The sequence below is a fragment of the Syngnathus leptorhynchus genome, chromosome 4 (genome assembly GCF_054491065.1).
Source record: "Syngnathus leptorhynchus isolate UIUO chromosome 4, UIUO_Slep, whole genome shotgun sequence".
Lineage (NCBI taxonomy): Eukaryota > Metazoa > Chordata > Actinopteri > Syngnathiformes > Syngnathidae > Syngnathus > Syngnathus leptorhynchus.
The window spans coordinates 3,446,116-3,465,943 of record NC_141198.1 but is presented as its reverse complement, the minus strand read 5'-3'; the positions used below and the strand labels follow the sequence as shown (position 1 = coordinate 3,465,943).

The window sequence follows — 19,828 nt, the reverse complement described above, 5'->3', positions numbered from 1 at the left end:
TGTGTGTGTGTGTGTGTGTGTGTGTGTGTGTGTGTGTGTGTGTTATATTATATTGGTCCCCGAACAAACAAAATATTCACAAAAAGTAAAAACAAATAATAAATAAATAAATAAATGGAGCAAAAATGGACAGTCAGAATATAGCGCAAAAGTACAGGACTCGTCTGAGTTTCCGCAGGAAGTATAGGCGGCGCTGAGCTTTCTTCGCCAGTGATGCAGTGTTGGTGGTCCAGGAGAGGTTTTCACTGATGTGCACCCCAGGAATCTGATGCTGCTCACTCTCTCTGCCACAGCACCGTCGATGGTCAGTGGCAGGTGTTGGGTGTGACCCTTCCGGAAGTCAACAACAATCTCCTTGGTCTTGCTGACGTTCAGCAGGAGGTTGTTGTCCCTGCACCATGTGACCAAAAGGTCGACCTCCGACCTGTATTGAGTCTCGTCGCCCTTGGTGATGAAACCCACCAGAGTCGTGTTGTCAGCAAATTTCAGCACGCGGTTGTTGCTGTAGGTCGCAGTGCAGTCATGCGTCAGCAAGGTAAAGAGCAGCGGACTGAGCACGCAGCCTTGGGGGGCCCCCGTGCTCAGCGTGATGCTGCCTGAGATATTGTCGCCAACACGTACTACCTGAAACCTCTGACAGAGGAAATCCTGTAGCCAGTTGCAGAGTTATTGAGTCCCAGTTTGTCGAGTTTGCAGATGAGTCGCTGTGGTACAATGGTGTTGAATGCAGCCCAAGTCCACAAACAGGAATCTCACATAAGAGTCTCATTTTTTCCAGGGTGAGGGCTGAGTGGAGGGCAGAGCAGATTGCATCCTCAGTGGACCGTTTGGCTCGGTACGCGAACTGGAAGGGGTCAAGGGTGGGGGGGGGATAATGGATCTGATGTGTATCATAACAAGCAGCTCAAAGCACTTCGTGATGAAGGGTGTCAGTGCCTGTCAGGGCAGTAGTCATTGAAGCAGGATGGAGCAGTTTTCTTCGGCACAGATATGATGGTGGCAGCCTTGAAACATGATGGTGGAAGCGATGTCGTCTGAGTAATCTCCCTCAGATGACTGTTCACCTTCTGACGAAAATGAAGAAGAGTATGATTTCTTTCTTGGGGTACAAGGCTACCAATTTGAACCAGTAAGAAGTACCCCAGCGACGGAAGTATTGCAAAACGAAGGCGCGGAAGGTGCAGCCGGATCAGGAGAAAATCAAACCGAAAAAGGTAACATTTTCATCCCCCAAGAATCTCCCTTTTGGCAATTGCACGGCTCTGTCTTGGTACTTTCGGAGGGGGGGGGTAAACTTGGGGGGGGGGCTCCGTTGTCTCTTCTTCCCCATGGCAAGCAATTGTGCTTCTGTGGGCACAGGTTGGACTGTAGGGACTGGGTCTGGCTTGAGAAGTTTCTTAGTTTTGAAGCCAAGATGCTCCATCATTGACCCCTGATAACATTCCGGAGTGAAATGATCTCCATAAATGACAGCTTGAGAGTCTGGCGGCGGGATCTTAAAATTGGCTCGTTTTGTTTGGGCAAAACGAACCCATTGTCGTATTGATTTTGTTGCAGGGAAACGATGTAAACTGTGGGTTTTGTGCGTATTGGTACAAAATTGGACAACACAAATCTTCACCATCATGGAACAGACGTTTAAACACTAATTTGTATGCAAATTTAAGCTTATATGTGACGTTTAGGGGACAAAACACCAGGAAATTGTATGGATCTTTGCACAATCAATCGGTAAACAATGGGGGGGGAGTCCTATCATCTACGTCACGGTACCATGTGATCCAGAATGCCGCGGCTCATGACAAGGGCAGGAAAGATCGAGAAATACACACAAATTGACTGCGTTTGGCTCACGAATGCAATTTTATTTCAAATTCTATAGTATTATTTGGATACAGGTGAATATAATTGAACATTCTGAGTGGTTTCTAAAACATGTTACAGGTGCCTTTACATACGCTTTAACATTCACATTGAAATCATTCACAGGAAATGATGCGGAACCAAGGCGCGATTATAGAGTGGTTGGGCATGAGTTGTGGCCGTCAGCAACCCGTGTAAAGTATGCGTAAGTTGTTATTTTGAGTTCAATAAAAACGACTAAGTTGCACCCGCTACTGGTTTCGTCTTTGACCACATTGAGGGCATTACATTTGGTGTAAGAAGTGGGATCTATCTGCTGTCCACCCGACGTGTGTCAAGATGTTCAATGATCTCGTCTATCGGTGACGGTGAAGGAGGAAGGTGGACCATGCGGCGGCCCTGGCGCGCAGCTTAAGGTGGAGAAGGACGCCGCGTCATGTGTTGTTGACATGCTAGTGCCAAGAGCTGCAGAGCACGGTCACTTCGAGGCTGGAGTTTCGCGCCCGAAGGAGCGTGAGGCCGCCATGACGGGTTTGCGTTACGACGCATGTGGCGGGTGTTGCCGCGGTTGGTCCGGGGGTGCATGCGCATGGCGGCGCCCTCGGGCTTGCATGGCCAGTAATGAAGGCGCCAAAGTTGTATGTGAAATTCCCGTGCTACCATACCTCAAGAAGGGTGTGGCCGGACTGCGTTTGGACGTTTTGACTGCAGCACATCTGCTTCAAATCATCAGGATCGTTTTCAGGCATTTTCAAATCTTGCTGATACGCTGATCATTTAAATCGTTAAATCGAACTAGCCTTCCGGGTTGCTATTGTTTGGTGGCCGTTTGTCTACCGTCGATCATTGGACACGTAAGTATGGCTGCGGATCAAGAGGTTTGTACGGCTTCGTGCACCAACTGCACCCTTCTGTTAGAGAAGTTGTCCCTGCTGGAGGGACGTGTCCGCCAGTTAGAGCAGAATCGTGCGATAACAGTAGATGTGGCGGACACTGTCGCGGACTGTAGGCAGCACGCTAGCCCTGTTAGGATTAGCCCCAAGCGGCTTGCTAATCGCGATGAGCCAGGTAAGACGCATAGCCGTCCAAAGTCATCTCGGTCTACTGGCCCTCGCACCTTGGTCATAGGTGACTCCATCACCCGAAATATCACGTTTAAAAATCCAGCCACGGTAATGTCTATTCCTGGGGGCAGAGCACCCGACATAGAAGCTAATCTTAGGGAGCTGACTTGCAATAGGACTACTCAACAGCATAGTTCCAACAACACTAGCTACCCGACATAGAAGCTAATCTTAGGGAGCTGACTCGCAATAGGACTAGTCAACAGCGTAGTTCCAACAACACTAGCTACTCGCACATAGTGATACACGTCGGCGCCAATAATGTTAGGATGAGGCAATCTGAGATCACAAAGAAAAACATAGCGAGGACGTGATCTCGCCAGAAAGATGAGTCGGCATCGAGTATTTGTCTCTAGCCCCCTGCCTGGGAGAGGCTCTGATGAGAGGTTTAGTATATTAGTCTCCCTTAATCGATGGTTGGCTGGGTTCTGTAAAAAGCAGGGACTGTATTTTATAGATACATGGTCCTCCTTCTGGGGCCGCCCCGACCTGCTGAGGAAGGACGGCCTTCATCCTAACCGTGAAGGCGCCTTAACTCTTTCTAGGAATATAGATTACTGTTTGAGCCACTCAAGACAGGTCACTTTAGAGCAGGCTGGGGCACAGGTGATTAGACCACCTGTCAGGATGGGTTTGGAGTCAGTTAAATTAAAGTTAAATGGCGCTAGGCTAGACTTCCAGCATGCACATAGCTCCTTGTGGAGACTAGAGCGTCACAGTTTGAATAGTGCTACAGTACATGTGAACACACTTTCTACTGAGGTAGTAGACAAATACAATCGCTCCACCCTGACCGGTATAGCTGATGATACGGTGCCTCTTTCAGATAATATTACATGTGTACCAAATATTTACTTTCAAATTCCTATGGTCGTATCATCCCACCGCGCTAATAAACAATTGAGAGGTGATGTCAGGCCTAGAGAACACAATCTTACTTTCATTTCGTTTAAAAATCCTTTGATAGATACAAACCCTGATCAACCGATTACACTTAAACTTGGTTTTATGAATATTAGATCGCTTCATACGAAAGCAGTTCTCGTTAATGACCTCCTCACGGAACATAATCTAAATGTATTTGGTCTTTGCGAGACCTGGTTAAAACCTAATGAACTGCTACCGCTTAATGAGGCCTCGCCTCCAAATTGTGTGTGCTCACATGTGGCGCGTCCTCGAAAAAAGGGTGGGAGTGTTGCCCTCATCTCAGATTCCAATCTTAGATTTACGCCCCGCTCGATTAACGTATTTAAAACATTTGAAGTTCTCACTGTCCGATCCACCGCTTTACCATCATTTTATCTTGCTGTTATTTACCGTCCACCCGGGGCTTACTCTGGCTTCCTGGATGAATTTTCAGAATTCATGGCTGATCTAGTGACAAATGCGGATAATATAATAATCATGGGCGATTTAAATATCCACATGAATTTACCGTCAGAGCCACTTACTTCGGCATTTCTGACTCTAACTGATACGTTTGGTTTTACGCAAGCCGTACAGGCAGCAACGCATAAAAATGGAAATACCTTAGATCTGGTCTTATCCCGAGGACTGGCAACCTCAAATATAACAGTACTGCCATACACTACTGTTTTTTCTGATCATTACTTAATAAAATTTAAAATTTTAGTTCTTAGTCAAAGACAAGAGAGCAATCAGAATTATAGCAGTCGTAATATTAACTCCATGACTGCAACTGCGCTATATGAGCAACTGCTACCAGCAACTGCCGTACCCCCCCCCCTCCCCATATACCGGCTCTATTGATAATCTTACAAATGAATTCAATGCTGCATTGTTAAATGCCATCGACTCTGCGCCGCTGCTACGTCTGAAAACTCGCCGTAGATTGCCTACTCCATGGTTCACGGATGAAACACGTACGCTTAAGCAATTATGTAGAAATCGTGAACGCAAATGACGTTCAACCAAACTTGAGGTTTTCCATCAGGCATGGCGCGACAGCCTCCTGAAATATAAAGATGTGCTTATTTTAGCAAAAACTCGTTATTTTTCGCAGGTCATTAATCTCAATAAAAACAATCCTAAATACCCATTTGATACAGTGGCAAAGCTAACACTACGCCAGCCGACCCCCGATAGCTCCTCTCACTCAGCTGACGAGTTCATGAAATTCTTCGCTCGAAAGATTGAATCCATTAGGGATGAGATCAAGATGACCATTCCAATCGCTCAGTCGAGACCGCCGATTACCGGTGCTGGCGATCATGCAATAACCCTTTCAAATTTTAAAAGCGTGTCCCTCGAAAGGCCAAGTCAAGTCAAGTCAAGTTTATTTGTATAGCCCTAAATCACAAGCAGTCTCAAAGGGCTTCACATAGACAATCAATTGACAATAATTCTCAAAGCATCCCCTGATCTTAGGCTCCCAAAAGGGCAAGGAAAAACTCAAAAACCCCTACCAGGGGAAAAATGAGAAACCTTGAGAAGGGACCGCAGATGGAAGGATCCCCCTTTCAGGATCACCAGGCTGCAATGGATGCAAAGAGGGCACATAAAATACATAATATGGAAATCAAAAAGTGGATGTCCAGGCCAAAGCCAAGAGCTGTCAGAGGTGCCTTCGATTGTCCTGGCAGTGTCCTCCAGGAGGGTATTCCGCTGCAGTTCCCTCATGCTGAATTGGTCCACGAGAATCTAGATAGCCATCGTCAGCTTGGGTGTCACCTAACCACCTCCCCAGCCGGGGAGGGGTCGGGGGAGTGGGGTCGGGGAGAGGTTAATTAAAGGCCATATCATAGAAATACGTCTTTAAACGTGTCTTAAATGTTTCTACTGAGGTAGCAGTTCTAATATTCATTGGCAGGGCATTCCAGAGCTCTGGAGCCCGAATGGAAAATTCTCTAGCCCCTGCAGACATTTTCTTGGCCCTCTTTGTCACTAAAAGACTAGCGTTTTGCGAACGAAGGTTACGAGACAGAACATAAGGAACAACTAAGTCGACGAGATATGAAGGCGCTAAGCCATGCAATGATTTATAGGTTAATAGAAGAACCTTGAAGTCACATCTTAAATGGACCGGGAGCCAATGTAAATTGGCTAATATTGGGGTAATGTGATCAAATTTTCTTGTCCGTGAGAGCAGCCTTGCAGCAGCATAGCCCAGATAGCGCAGTCGCAGTCATGGAGTTAATATTACGGCTGCTGTAATTCTGATTACTCTCTTGTCTTTGACTAAGAACTAAAATTTAAAATTTTATTAAGTAGTGATCAGACAAAACAGTAGTGTATGGCAGTACTGTTATATTAGAGGTTGCCAGTCCTCGGGATAATACCAAATCTAAGGTATTACCATTCTTATGCGTTGCTACCTGTACGGCTTGCGTAAAACCAAACGTATCAATTAGAGTCTGAAACGCCGAAGTAAGTGGCTCTGACGGTAAATTCATGTGGACGTTAAAATCGCCCATGATTATTATATTGTCCGCGTTTGTCACTAGATCAGCCACGAATTCTGAAAATTCATCCAGGAAGCTAGCGTAAGCCCCAGGTGGACGGTAAATAACAGCAAGATAAAATGACGGTAAAGCGGTAGATCGGACAGTGAGAACTTCAAATGTTTCAAATATGTTAATCGAACGAGGCGTAAATCTAAGATCGGAATTTGAGATGAGGGCAACACCCCCACCCTTTTTTCGAGGACGCGCCACATGCGAGCTCACAAAATTTGGAGGCGAGGCCTCATTAAGCGGTAGCAGTTCATTAGGTTTTAACCAGGTCTCGCAAAGACCAAATATATTTAGATTATGTTCCGTGATGAGGTCATTAACGAGAACTGTTTTTGTATGAAGCGATCTAATATTCATAAAACCAAGTTTAAGTGTAATCGGGGTTTGTATTTATCAGAGGATTTTTGAACAAAATGAAAGTAAGATTGTGTTCTCTAGGCCTGACATCACCTCTCAATTGTTTATTCGCGCGGTGGGACGATACGACCGTAGGAATTTGATAGTAAATATTTGGTACACACGTAATATTATCTGAAACAGGCACCATATCATCAGCTATACCGGTCGGGGTGGAGCGTTTGGATTTGTCTGCCACCTCAGTAGAAAGTGTGTTCATGTGTACTGTAGCACTATTCAAACTGTGACGCTCTAGTCTACACAAGGAGCTATGTGCATGCTGGAAGTCTAGCCTAGCGCTAGTTAACTTTAACTTAACTGCGGCCGGGCGAGTTGGGTTCGCCGCTAGCCTGGCCCGGACGCCTCCGCGCTTTCCCCTCTTCTGCCTCCTCGCACACCGCTTCCGACGTTGCTTGTCCGGGGAAGGAGTAGCAGACGAGTCCGGCGATGATTCAGGCCGGAGCAGTCCCAGTGACTTTAATGTCCCCGTATCAAAGTCCGAAACGCCGCAAAACTCGCTTTCGCCGATGTCGAGCAGAACCTGCCTGCTGTACTTGTAGCGCAACATGGTACGATCAGACAAACACTTATTAAATGAACAAAACACCGATCGGTTGGGACGGAGAGAGGCCGCTGCGTGTGCACGCGCCGCCATCTTGAATTCATCAAGAATCATTCAAGGCTTACACAATTAGTTAGTGCAGCTAAACAAACAACATGTTTACTCAACCCGCTTCCAGCCAAACTATTTAAAGAATTATTTCAAATCTTAGGACCGTCCGTTTTAAATATAATTAATCTGTCTATCTCCTCTTGGATAGTGCCAACAGCCTACTATCATTAAACCGCTACTTAAGCGACCAAATCTTGACCCGGACTGTCTCAGTAATTATAGGCCAGTTTCAAATCTCCCATTCATAACAAAACTTCTTGAAAAAGTATTAGCGCAGCAGCTTATTGATTACATGGTCGCTAATAATCGATTTGAATCTTTTCAGTCTGGTTTTAGAGCTAATCATTCCACTGAGACAGCACTTGCAAAAGTGACTAATGATCTCCTCATAGCTATGGATTCAAACACTTCATCGGTATTGTTACTACTCGATATTAGTGCTGCCTTCGACACTGTAGACTTCGATATTTCATTAGAGCGTCTTAAAGGTTGTGTTGGTATTTCAGGGTCAGCACTATGCTGGTTTCACTCATATTTATCAGACAGGACACACCGAGTGGTCCATGGCAATACGTCCTCTGAGCTCTATAAGGTTACGTGTGGTGTCCCACAGGGATCGGTAGTAGGACCAATTCTATTTAATATTTATATGATTCCGCTTGAGGACATAATACGTAAATATAATATTAGTTTTCAATGTTACGCGGATGACACCCAATTATATATGCCGTTATTAATGACAGATCTTGAGGCTTGCCTCGCGGAGATCAAGCAATGGATGTCTCTCAACTTCCTTCGTCTTAACCCAGATAAAACTGAGATGTTGATAATTGGTCCAGCTCGTTATCAACATTTATTTAAGGAAACCACTATAACTATAGATAACCATACTATCACTCAGAGTGATACTGTAACTAATCTCGAGGTAATATTTGACCAAACGCTCTACTTTCAAAAGCACATTAAGAATATAACCAGAATTGCGTTTTTTGACCTTCGTAATATTGCTAAGATTCGCTCAATCCTCTCGACCGGTGATGCGGAAATTATTATACATGCGTTTATCACGTCGCGCCTGGTCTACTGTAATGCATTATTCTCTGGTCTTCCCAAGTCCAGCATCAAAAGTCTACAGTTAGTACAAAATGCAGCTGCAAGGCTGCTCTCACGGACAAGAAAATTTGATCACATTACCCCAATATTAGCCAACTTACACTGGCTCCCAGTCCATTTAAGATGTAATTTCAAGGTTCTTCTATCAACCTGTAAATCATTGCATGGCTTAGCGCCTTCATATCTCGTCGACCTAGTTGTTCCTTATGTTCCGTCTCGTAACCTTCGTTTGCAAAACGCTAGTCTTTTAGTGACAAAGAGGGCCAAGAAAATGTCTGCAGGGTCTAGAGCATTTTCTATTCGGGCTCCAGAGCTCTGGAATGCCCTACCAATGGATATTAGAACTGCTACCTCAGTAGAAACATTTAAGACATGTTTAAAGACATTTTCTATGATATGGCCTTTAATTAAGGGCGGCTCGGTGGCGCGCTGGGTAGCACGTCCGCCTCACAGTTAGGAGGGTGCGGGTTCAATTCCACCTCCGGCCCTCCCTGTGTGGAGTTTGCATGTTCTGCCCGAGCCCGCGTGGGTTTTATATGGGCACTCCGGTTTCCTCCCACATCCCCAAAACATGCTTGGTAGGCCGATTGAGCACTCCAAATTGCCCCTAGGTGTGAGTGCGGATGGTTGTTCGTCTGTGTGCCCTGCGATTGGCTGGCAACCAGTTCAGGGTGTCCCCCGCCTGCTGCCCGATGACAGCCGGGATAGGCTCCAGCACGCCCGCGACCCCCGTTGGGACAAAGCGGTTCAGAAAATGGATGGATGGATGGATGGATGGCCTTTAATTAACCTGTAGTGGCCGATTCGGGTGGAGTTTGTTTTTGCTCCCTCTCCCCGACTGGGAGACATAGGTGACACCCAAGCTGACAGCTGCTATCTAGATTCTCATGGAACAAATTCAGGATGAGGGAACTTCAGCGGATTACCCTCCTCGAAAACACTGCCAGTATGATCGGGGACTCCTCCGACAGCTCTTCGCTTTGGCCTGGACATCCACTTTTTTATTTCCATATTATGTATTTTATGTGCCCTCTTTGCATCCATTGCAGCCTGGTGATCCTGAAAGGGGGATCCTTCCATCTGTGGTCCCTTCTCAAAGTTTCTCATTTTTCCCCTGGTAGGTTTTTTGTTTTGTTTTTCCTTGCCCTTTTGGGAGCTCAAGATCAGGGGATGCTTTGATAATAATTGTCAATTGTTTGTCTATGTGAAGCCCTTTGAGACTGCTTGTGATTTAGGGCTATACAAATAAACTTGACTTGAAAGGAAGTTGGGAGGCCTATCAAGCACAGTTTGAGTTGGTGGCTGATGCTGCTGGTTAGTCTGGGATGGTGAAAGCGGCACAGCTGACTTGACTACGACACGCTAGTGGGCTCTTTGCAGAGGCGTTTTGGATCATTTAATTTGAGAGCCTTCTACGCTGTGAGTTCAAGCAGCGTGATCGCTGCCCGGGAGACCCGCTCTACTGTCTTGCCCATGAGATTGTGACCCTGGGTTGGTGTGCATACTATGGTATGCCGAATGGGGTCCAGAATAAACTGATTTGTGACCAGTTTGTCCAATCTCTCAGACCAGATGAGCTGCGCCTGCATGTTCAGCTCAACCACCCGGCATCCCTGGGGGTGGTGCTTATTCTCACGATGGAAACAGAGATCGCAGTGAAGGGAGCCATGCAGACAACGATCTGCCCTGTGTCTGCAATGTCGTTGGCAGCGGAGGGGTGCAGACTTACGTGGGTGGAGAAGCTGGTGTGCGCAATTAATGCCCGCACAACTGCACAGCATGAGAAGAAGAGCAGTTGACAAGCACGCTCCACTGTCTGCTGGGGGTGTGGCCAGCCAGGTCATCTCCTGCGAAGCTACCTGAGGAATCAGCTTGGAAACGAGAAGGGGTCCGTGTAACCGGGATGACGCAGACCCTTCCAGTTGTGGACCGAGAACAGCAACCTGCATGTGAAGGAGCCGCATGTGGGGGGGCCCCCCATGTCCAGGACGAGGCTGTTATAACTGTGGGCTGGACAGATGTCGGGGACCATAGTCATGTTCACGTGCGGATTGGAAATGTTTCCTGCGCAGCCCTGGTGGACTTTGGGTCTTCAGCCACAATTGTGAGACCTGACATTGTTCCAGTGGAATCCGTTTTAGGACCAGCTTCGACTAAGACGAAGACAGTAACTGGAGAAACAGCTCAGATGAGGGGCAAAGGAACATTTGAGTTCATCCTGGGGGGGTTGTTAACGCACCCAGCTTGGGTGGCGGATGTGAGTGATCCTTGTATTCTGGGTCGGGACTTCTTGAGAGCTGCAAAGTGTGTGGTGGACTTGGGAGCTGGTGTGCTCATCCTGCCAAATGATCTATGAATGAAGATGATTACAGGATCGCAAGGCAGAAATGAGGGGGTGACCATCAATACAACAGATCTTACTGCGGGCAACCTGCAGGTCCAGCCCGCACCAGACCACTAACCTCAGCAGTCAAAGGCAAGGCGGGTAGAATTTGCTCACCCTATGATGGACCGCATGCTGGGGGGAGCAAAGTCGTCCAGCCCAGAATTGTCAGTGGCAGCAAAGGACCGAACTGGGGCGATCCGGTCCATCTGGGGAAGGAACTGCAAAGGGCTGACTGCCGAGCAGAAGGAGCAGTTGTGGAGCAGTTGTGGCAGGTCTTCTGGGAGTTTGAGAGCATCTTTGCCATCAATGAGAATGAAATGGGCCTCACTCACTTGGTTGAGCATCACATCGACACTGGTGAGGCGGTACCTGTCAAGGTGCGGCCACGGTGTCTGCCTCTGGCTCGGCAGGAGGCTACAGATCAGGAGGTCTGCTGCTGGAGGCAAACAATCATCGAGCGGTCCAACAGCCCATGGGCAGCTGGTGTGGTCATGGTCCCGAGAAAAAACAGCACCAGACCACGGTACTGTGTAGATGACAGGCCACTCAATAAAATGACAAGGAAGGATTGGTAGCCGCTCCCGATGATAGATGAGACCTTGGATCTGGTCTCAGGGTCTGCATGGTTCTCGTCACTCGAGAACCACTGCGCAGTGGCCACTGTTCTCGTCCACTGCGCAGTGGCTACTGGCAGGTCCCCCTCACCGTTGAGTCCAGACCTAAGACAGCATTCTGTACCATCAGTGGACATTGGCAGTTTAAGGTCAGGTTTTGTACTATGCAATGCACCAGGGATGTTTGAGCATTTGATGGACACCGTGCTCGTGAACATTCCCTGGCAAGAGTGTTTGGTGTATCTAGACGACGTTCTAGTTCTAGTTCATGGCCGGACCTTCGCAGCCCTGCTCAATTCTCTGAGGCTGGTGCTAGGGAGAATTGCGGCAGCTGGACTGAAACTGCACCCAGAGAGGTGCCACTTTATGCAGCGGGAAGTGGATTTTCTGGGCCACAGAGTGAATGGAGAGAGCATCGGTACGCTGGAGGAGAAAGTCAAATCTTGGGGCTTGCCTCGTAATACAGACTGTTCCTCAAGGGATTTTTGTGCATGGGAGCACCCCTGTTTCGTCTGCTTCGAGACAACCAACCCTTTGTGTGGATGCCGGACTGTCAGGAGGCATTCTTCAACCTAAAAAGAGCCCTCATGAGCGCTCCTGTCCTTGTGCCACTGGATCCTACCTTGCCTTTCGTGCTGGACACAGATGCTAGGAATGTCGGCATGGGGAGGGGGTGCTGTCACAAGTGACGTCAGAGGTTGAGCCAACTTCAGTCGCACTTTCAGTAAAAGTGAACGTCGCTACTGCATCACGCGACAAGAACTGCTGGCAGTTGTTTTGGCTGCACGCCACTTCAAATATTACCTGTGTGGCGTGCCCTTCACCATCAGGATGGACCACGCGGCACCGCAGTGGTTGATGTGGTTCAGTGAACTGAAAGGCCAGGTGGTGCAGTGGCTTTAGGAGTTGCAGGCATTTCACTTCACTGTGGTACATCAGGCTGGGGCGCAGGACGCCAATGCTGATGCCCTTTCCCGGCAACCATGTGCTGTGGATGATTGCGGCTACTGCGACAAGCGGGAAGCCAGGGAGTTGGAAGTACGTGGAGAAGAGGCCGCGGCTGCTGGACCGTCATGCTGCACCCTGGAAACTGTGGATGCTGCAGGGTGGGCTTGTCAAGCAGGAGGAGGACTGCAATCTCAAACCATTGCAGCAGTGGGTCTGGAACGGCAGGAGGCCACCCTGGGAGGGTGTGATGGCACTCTCGGTTGCCACCAAGAGCCTGTGGAGTAAGTTCTTGGTGTTGCGCATGAACGAAGGCGTACTACAACGGGCGTGGAAAGAGCCATCCACAGGAGAAGAGAAGTGGCAGGTGGTGGTTCCCGGAGTTCTCAGAGAGGCGGTGCTGAGAGCATGCCTGGATGGCACCGGCTCGGGACACTTTGGTAGCGCAAAGACTCTCAGATGGCTGCGCCAAGGGTTTTACTGGGGCCAGCACCGTCGTGATGTGGAGGCTTTTTGCAGACACTGTGTTGAGTGTGTGGCGTAAAAAGGGCCTCTAGACCAGTCACACGCGCCTCTTCAACAACAGAGGGTTGGAACACCCATGGAAAGGGTGGCTGTTGATATCATGGCTCTCTTCTCTTTGACAGACAGAGGGAACCGTTATGTTCTGTGTGCAATGGACTATTTTCCAAAGTGGCCAGGTGTACGCACAGTGGCTGACGCTCTACTGGAGGGCATGTTTTGCCAGTTTGGAACTGCAGATATTCTCCACAGTGACCAGGGCAGGAACTTGGGGTCCAAGGTTTTTGCTACCCTTTGTAAACGCCTGGACATGCAGAAGACATGCACAACACCTTTGCATCCACAGAGTGATGGCTTGGTGGAACGGTTTAACTGTACCATGCAGCAGCAGCTCGCCAGCGTAACTGTGGGTGGGGGAGGTGGTGGACCGAGTGGCAGTTCCCCATCGAGGTAGGAGTAGCCCTGCATCGAGACAGGTTAGCCCCCTACCAGGACAGTGATGTGCCCGTATTTGAGACGGTATCGTCTCCGCCCTTAAGACATGCTGTGGAGCCCTGTTCCACAAGTTCCTCCATGGATGTCCCTGCTCAGCCGGCTGGAGATGGAAACAGACCAGACCGCCCTCAGAGGACGAGGCAAAGACCGCGACGGCTGGAGGACTTTGTTTGTTGACCCCTCGGGGTCGAGGGTTTCATAAAGGGGAGGGCAGTGTAATGTTTGTTGTGCATTATGGGAAATGTGAGCAGCTCATGTATGAATGTATAAGTTGTTATTTTGAGTTTAATAAAAGCAAATAAATTGCACCCGCTACTGGTTTAATCTTTGACCAAGTTGAGGGCATTACAATGTTGTATGTGCACAAACTAGCAAAACACAGTGTTGTGATGTTTGTTTAGGAGCAAGATTCATCTGTTTTTTTTAGCCATCTCAGAAGGGGAAGCCAATTTGCCACTTGCTGTCGACTGAAAATGACATCGCAGTTGCCCAGGTCACAACTAATCATAGCTCAGCGTCAGAAAACTGGTGAAAAATATCTATAACCCTTTCTTTCTACAGGTCTTTCACAGGTATAAACTTGGGGACTGAGGAATTTTACATCTATAAACACTGCAATGAATTTGCTCCCAGTGGACCTGGCAGTGCCTTGGATGGCAGCAGCCTCCCATTGGTGTATGAATGTGTGTCTTGGAATGGATGAATGTAAAGCACTGTAAAGCGCCTTTGGCACTATATGGTGTAGATCACAGGTGTCAAACCCAAGGCCCGGGGGCCAGATACGGCCCACCACATCATTTTATGTGGCCCGCGAAGACAAATTGTGCATCAAATTTGTGTCATTACTAGAATTGCAAATTGTCTTCACTTTTAATAATATTTGCCCAGTTTTTACGAATCTGATTTGAAAACAAGTTATTCGTCAGTTTGTTTTGTAGCTTCTATATAATATGAGGTGCTCATACATTTATTCGGGTTGACAGTCATAATGGCCCTCCGAAAGAAGCTATGACTACAATGCGACCCGTGAAAAAAATGAGTTTGACACTCCTGGTGTAGATAAAGTTCTACATAAGTGCAGTCCATTTACAACCAAAAGTAATGAATAAAAATTAGTAGGGTAGGCCTGTAACTATCTGAGAACGTACCAATTAGGGCCTCCCATTTGCCATTGGCTTGGGTGACCTCATACACACAGCGCATCTCACTGTAGGTCATTCCTCCAACAATGAAGACAATAATCCTTGGCCCCGTCTTCACCTCTGTGGGGCCCCGGTTTTTGTGCCAGTTACCATAGCGGGCACTACTAGATAAAAAGAAAAAAAGAGAAACATGACATAAATATCCATTTACATTTATACTGTATTCAATACCTACTAAACCAGACCATACACATCCAGGAAAGGTGAGTAAACAAGTGCCTAGAGATTGAATTGTATGTTCATGCAGCTAAAACACAATATTTCATATTGAAGGCTCGTCTGCGAAAATTACACAGCAGTCACAGCTTACAGTTACTTGCAGAAAAAAATCCATAAAATACAGTTCTGCCCAACAATATTTGCATTCATCACCTGCCACATTTGATAGCGATGAGCAAACATGCGAAATGAGAGCAAGTTGGCAAAACCCTTCATGACCTGAAATACATGTACTTTGCTGAATATAAGGAAAAATAAATCATTTTCTTTTCTTAGTGAATAAAAGCATGAATGACAAAATCCAGACATTGAGAAAGTACAAATGTGAATTGATTTTTGTGTTTATCCATAATAGGATTGTGCATCCTGAGATGCACTCATGAGTCCCATTCTAGGGAACAAACAAAACAGTTATGGGGTATCAGATAATAATAAAATAATAACAATAATAATAATAATGTATTACATATTTGTTGCGATTAGCTAGCAACCAGATCCGGGTGTCCCCCACCTACTGCTGTCAGCTGGGATAGGCTCCAGCACGCCCACAACCCTCGTGAGGACAAAAGCAGTTAAGAAGATAGATGTATGGATATTTATTGCACTACAATCAACCGGATATAAAATATGTAATACTGTGATATACTAACCTTGATGGAGCATTGGATTTCGCTGATGCCTGTCTCTGGGAAATGTATGGGTATTGCTTGGTGTCAAGTTTATCCTCAATGGCATCCTGTTGGACACAAAGTTAAATGTCTTGACTTTGACAGATTTTATTCTAAGCCACAAATTTTATGGGGCATAATGTTGTTTGTCTAACTGAAGTTGCCAGAGCATGACGTAGTCGAACACCGCACGTCTTCCACTCCGCTCAGAGGCAGTTTTGCATTTTACTCCCTTCAGCCAATCTGAATCATCACCATTTAAGATATACTACAATTGATAATATTGCAATTGCACAAAATTAATTTAAAACACACTGACTTTGAATTTTCGTTGCACTTGTAAATCTGAATTGAATTAAATTGACACTTGTTTCTTCACAATTTATTTGCTATGTTTTACTTAGGTTTATTCTTGCTTGCATTTGGAAAATATGTTTTGAATTTTAAAACAAGTGATTGGTGTCGCAAACAATGACAACTAAACCATGGCAGTGATTTTAGAAGTGATAATGGTCATAAAGCCTCTGAAAAAAGCAGATTATAGGGGGAATATCCAGCGAAGTTGCTTGACCAGTTCAGGTAACTAAGAAGTGCTCCTCGCGATTATCAAAGTAAGAAATTCATCTGATAAAATCGTTCTAAATTGCTTAAACTTGTGCCAGGAATTGTTAACATGTTGCGAGACTTGGTAACTGTACCAAAATGTGTAACACATTACAAGAGTTAGTAACGGTAATAATATTACAAAACTATAAGATGTAAGTAGTTAAACTGCATTACTTTTGTACGTAACTGTTGTTGACACGGTGTAAACATTTCAGTCCACTCACAAGAGACTCCGACTTCCTTGCTCCCAATTCTCCAAGTCTGCTGCTCCTTATTTTGTCAGTCCCATCTGATAAAGGAAGCTGACTATCCTGTATGCCTCTCAGTTCCACAAACCACAATGCTATTGTTGTACCACATTGTTTTATTTCATCACAAACAAAAAACATTATTCATCTGTCTTTATACATTATAAATAATGACAGACTAACGATGAAGATGGTAGTCCAGGCCAATGACAAAGGATGGTGATTTGGTGAAGTGCCCATCTCTGGTAGTTCTCAATATCACTTCTCCATTTTAAGAACAAAATCATTTTGCACAAAACGACCCACCTCAATGAGATCCTTGATGAGAGGAGTCCATCTTGAGAGTTGGTAAGTATGCTCACTGATTCGCTCCTTACGATCAGGCTTTTTGGTTTTCTTGGAAGTGGCCTGCAATGGAATCATTTGAATTTTTTATGATAATTACTACAAACCCATCCATCCATTCATTAATTTTCTACTAGTTATCTGGAGTCGGGTCGCGTGAGCTGTCGTTCAGTAGGGAAGCCCAAATTTCCCTCTTGTCTAGCTAATCCCGGGGATCCTAAAATGTTCCAAGGCCAGCCGAGAGACGCAATCTCTCCAGCGTGTCTTGGGTCATCCCCGGGGCCTCCTTCTAGTGGGACATGCCCAGATGACCTCAGATGCCTGAGCAACCTGTTGGAATAATCTCGGGGAGGCCTTGGCCTGCCAGACATGGAGGCCTTATCTTTTACGAGTTTACGACTCTCCTTTGAATTAAGTACTTCCTATTCAGTTCAAGGAATGTCTTTTGATCCCCGTCAGCCTTATGTATCCTTCCTGTCCTTATGTTACGTTTGTTTTTGTAAGAGGTCTTCACTAACAATGAGCAGAGCTTCTTTGCATAGGTGAGATGTTCTTTGTTTAGTTCAAAGGGACTTCATTCCTTTTAGTTAACTGTAGCTTTGATTCATAGATTAATGTTGATAGTGAAGAGGGAGCAACAGCAATGTGGACATGTTCTATTAGGGTGGACAATTTCTGTACAATATGATGCTCATATATGTACAATTCTTTTATTATTTTATGCAAACATAACTGCTCAATCAGAACACGAATACAACACACATAGGCAAACACACACGCACACACTGGGGGGTGCCGCCCCCCACACTCAGGTACAAAATGGTCATGTGACAAGTTCCCGCCTCAGGTACGCCGTGCCTTGTGTATTGACCACCATTAAACAACCCAAGATCTTGCCAATAAAGAACCAACTCCAAACTCCACACCTTTGCTTTCCTGGCTCAACAACTGACATCCCGCATAACACGCAACAATAGGAACTGTTTTTCTTTGTGAAATGTTATATACAGTTTGAAGTAGTCGCACATAAGTTATCCCATATTTCCTCAATGTTTGTTTAAGGAACTGTATATCAGTTACCTCACATTTACTTAATATGTGTTGAAATGTTTAGGTAGGACTAGTTACTCATTATTATTATGTGTTGTGTTTATTAAGAAGATAAACCTAGCAAGGTTTAGTTGCATTGTTCCACAGGAAAGCGGCATTCAATGTGCTTCAAGTTATCTGATCACAGTCGCAGACTGCAAGTCCGGTGCGAGGGTCATGGGCCGACAATTAAGTGCTAAATCACACCACACTACATTCCTTAGCTAATCAGCGTTGCTACAGCCACTATCTCCCCTCCCTTTAGTGTAGCAACGCCTCTGTAACCAGGGCAACCAAAACATTAAAAAGAGGAGTATGCGGAGTTGGGACTCAGAATTGATGGAGATTGTAACTGAGCTTCCTTTCTCTATCGTTCTCCTCGCGAGTAAACTTATCCTGGTTGTCTTCTCCTCTTTGTTCTAGCGGTTGATTTCATGTCTGATCATATTTAGACCTGACACAACCTCATCTGGCTCCTCTCAACGCGGAGGAGCAGTGGCTCAGCTCGGAGTCACTCCTGGATGACCAAGCTTTTCACCCTCGTATCTCCAAGGAAAAGCCTGGACATCATGTGGAGTAACCACATGTTGGCCGCTTGTGTCACAGCCCACAGCTCATGACCATAGTTGGAGGGTCGGAACATAGCTGACCTTCCGGCTCAGCTCTCTCTTCACTACCACGTATACATAATCTGCATCATGGCAGACTTTGCACCGATCTGCATGTCGATATCCCACTGCATCCTGCTCTCACTCTTGAACAAGACCCTGGTACTTCTTTCACTTGGGGCAGGTTCTCATCACAGACCAATAGAGGGCATTCCTCCACCCTTTTCCGACTGAGATCTGGAGGTCCTGATCATCACAACTGCTTAACACTTGGCTGCGAACCTCTCTAGTAGGAGTTGAAGATCACAGCTTGAAGAACCCAACAGCACATTATTTGCAAATAGCTGAGAGGCAATACTGACATCACCAAACTGGACACCCTCAATGCCTCACTGCGCCTAGAAATTCTGTCGATAAAGGTTGTTAACAGAAGAATGAGGGGCAGCCTCGGCAGAGTCTAACCGTCACCAGAAACAAACTCTGACAGGGGCCGACCCGCCCTTATTAGTGGGTTTGGTATCCCGTATTCTCGAAGCATCCCCCATAGAGCTCCCTGAGCGACAGTCAAAGTCCTTCTCTAAGTCCACAAAGCACATGAAGACTGGTTGGGCGAACTTCCATGTACCCTTGAGAACCCTACCAAGGTTGTAGTGCTGGTTCACTGTTCCAACAAAAAACACATTACTCGTCCTGAATCTGAGATTTCACCTCCGACGGACTCTCCTCTCCAGCACCGCTGAATCGACCTGACCAGGAAGGCTGGAGAATGTGATACTTTTGTAGTTGAAACACACCTTCAGGTCCCCCTTCTTAAAAAGAAGGATCACCACCCTGGTCTGCCAATCCAGAGGTTCTATCTCCGATGTCAACCAATGCTGTAGATGCTTGGCAACCATAACAGCCACACAACATTCAGAGCCTTTAAGAACTCATCCATCTCCGAGGAGTTCTTTAACCACCTCGGTGAACAACCCCAGAGATAGGAAAGCCTACCTCAGAGTCTCCAGCCTCTGCTTCCTAAATGAAAAGCATGTCAGTAGAATTGAGAGGATCGAAGTATTCTCCTTACCGGTTCAAACCATCCTGAGTTGAGGTCAGCAGCATCCCATCTCCACTTTACACAGTGTGTATACCCCTCCTGAGACGCCGGATGGACCAGAAATTCCTCAAAGCCATCCAAAAGTTGATTTCCATAGCCTCGCCAAACTCCTCCCATGGCCAAGTTTTTGCTTCAGCAAC

The 19,828-nt window shown here is 46.4% G+C and overlaps 1 protein-coding gene across 3 annotated transcripts in view; it reads right to left on the bottom strand.

Moving 5' to 3' along the window:
• The window catches only part of LOC147057659 (syntaxin-binding protein 1-like), a 61,328-nt gene that overhangs the window by 4,040 nt on the left and 37,460 nt on the right, over nucleotides 1-19,828 (bottom strand). For all 3 annotated transcript variants that reach the window (XM_085910738.1, XM_085910739.1, XM_085910740.1), the window contains 3 exons: nucleotides 16,854-16,955; nucleotides 15,676-15,761; nucleotides 14,753-14,910 (listed from right to left, as the gene is read on the bottom strand). In XM_085910738.1, coding sequence (XP_085766864.1) covers nucleotides 14,753-14,910; nucleotides 15,676-15,761; nucleotides 16,854-16,955 — 346 coding nt within the window. The remainder of the gene's footprint in view (nucleotides 1-14,752; nucleotides 14,911-15,675; nucleotides 15,762-16,853; nucleotides 16,956-19,828) is intronic.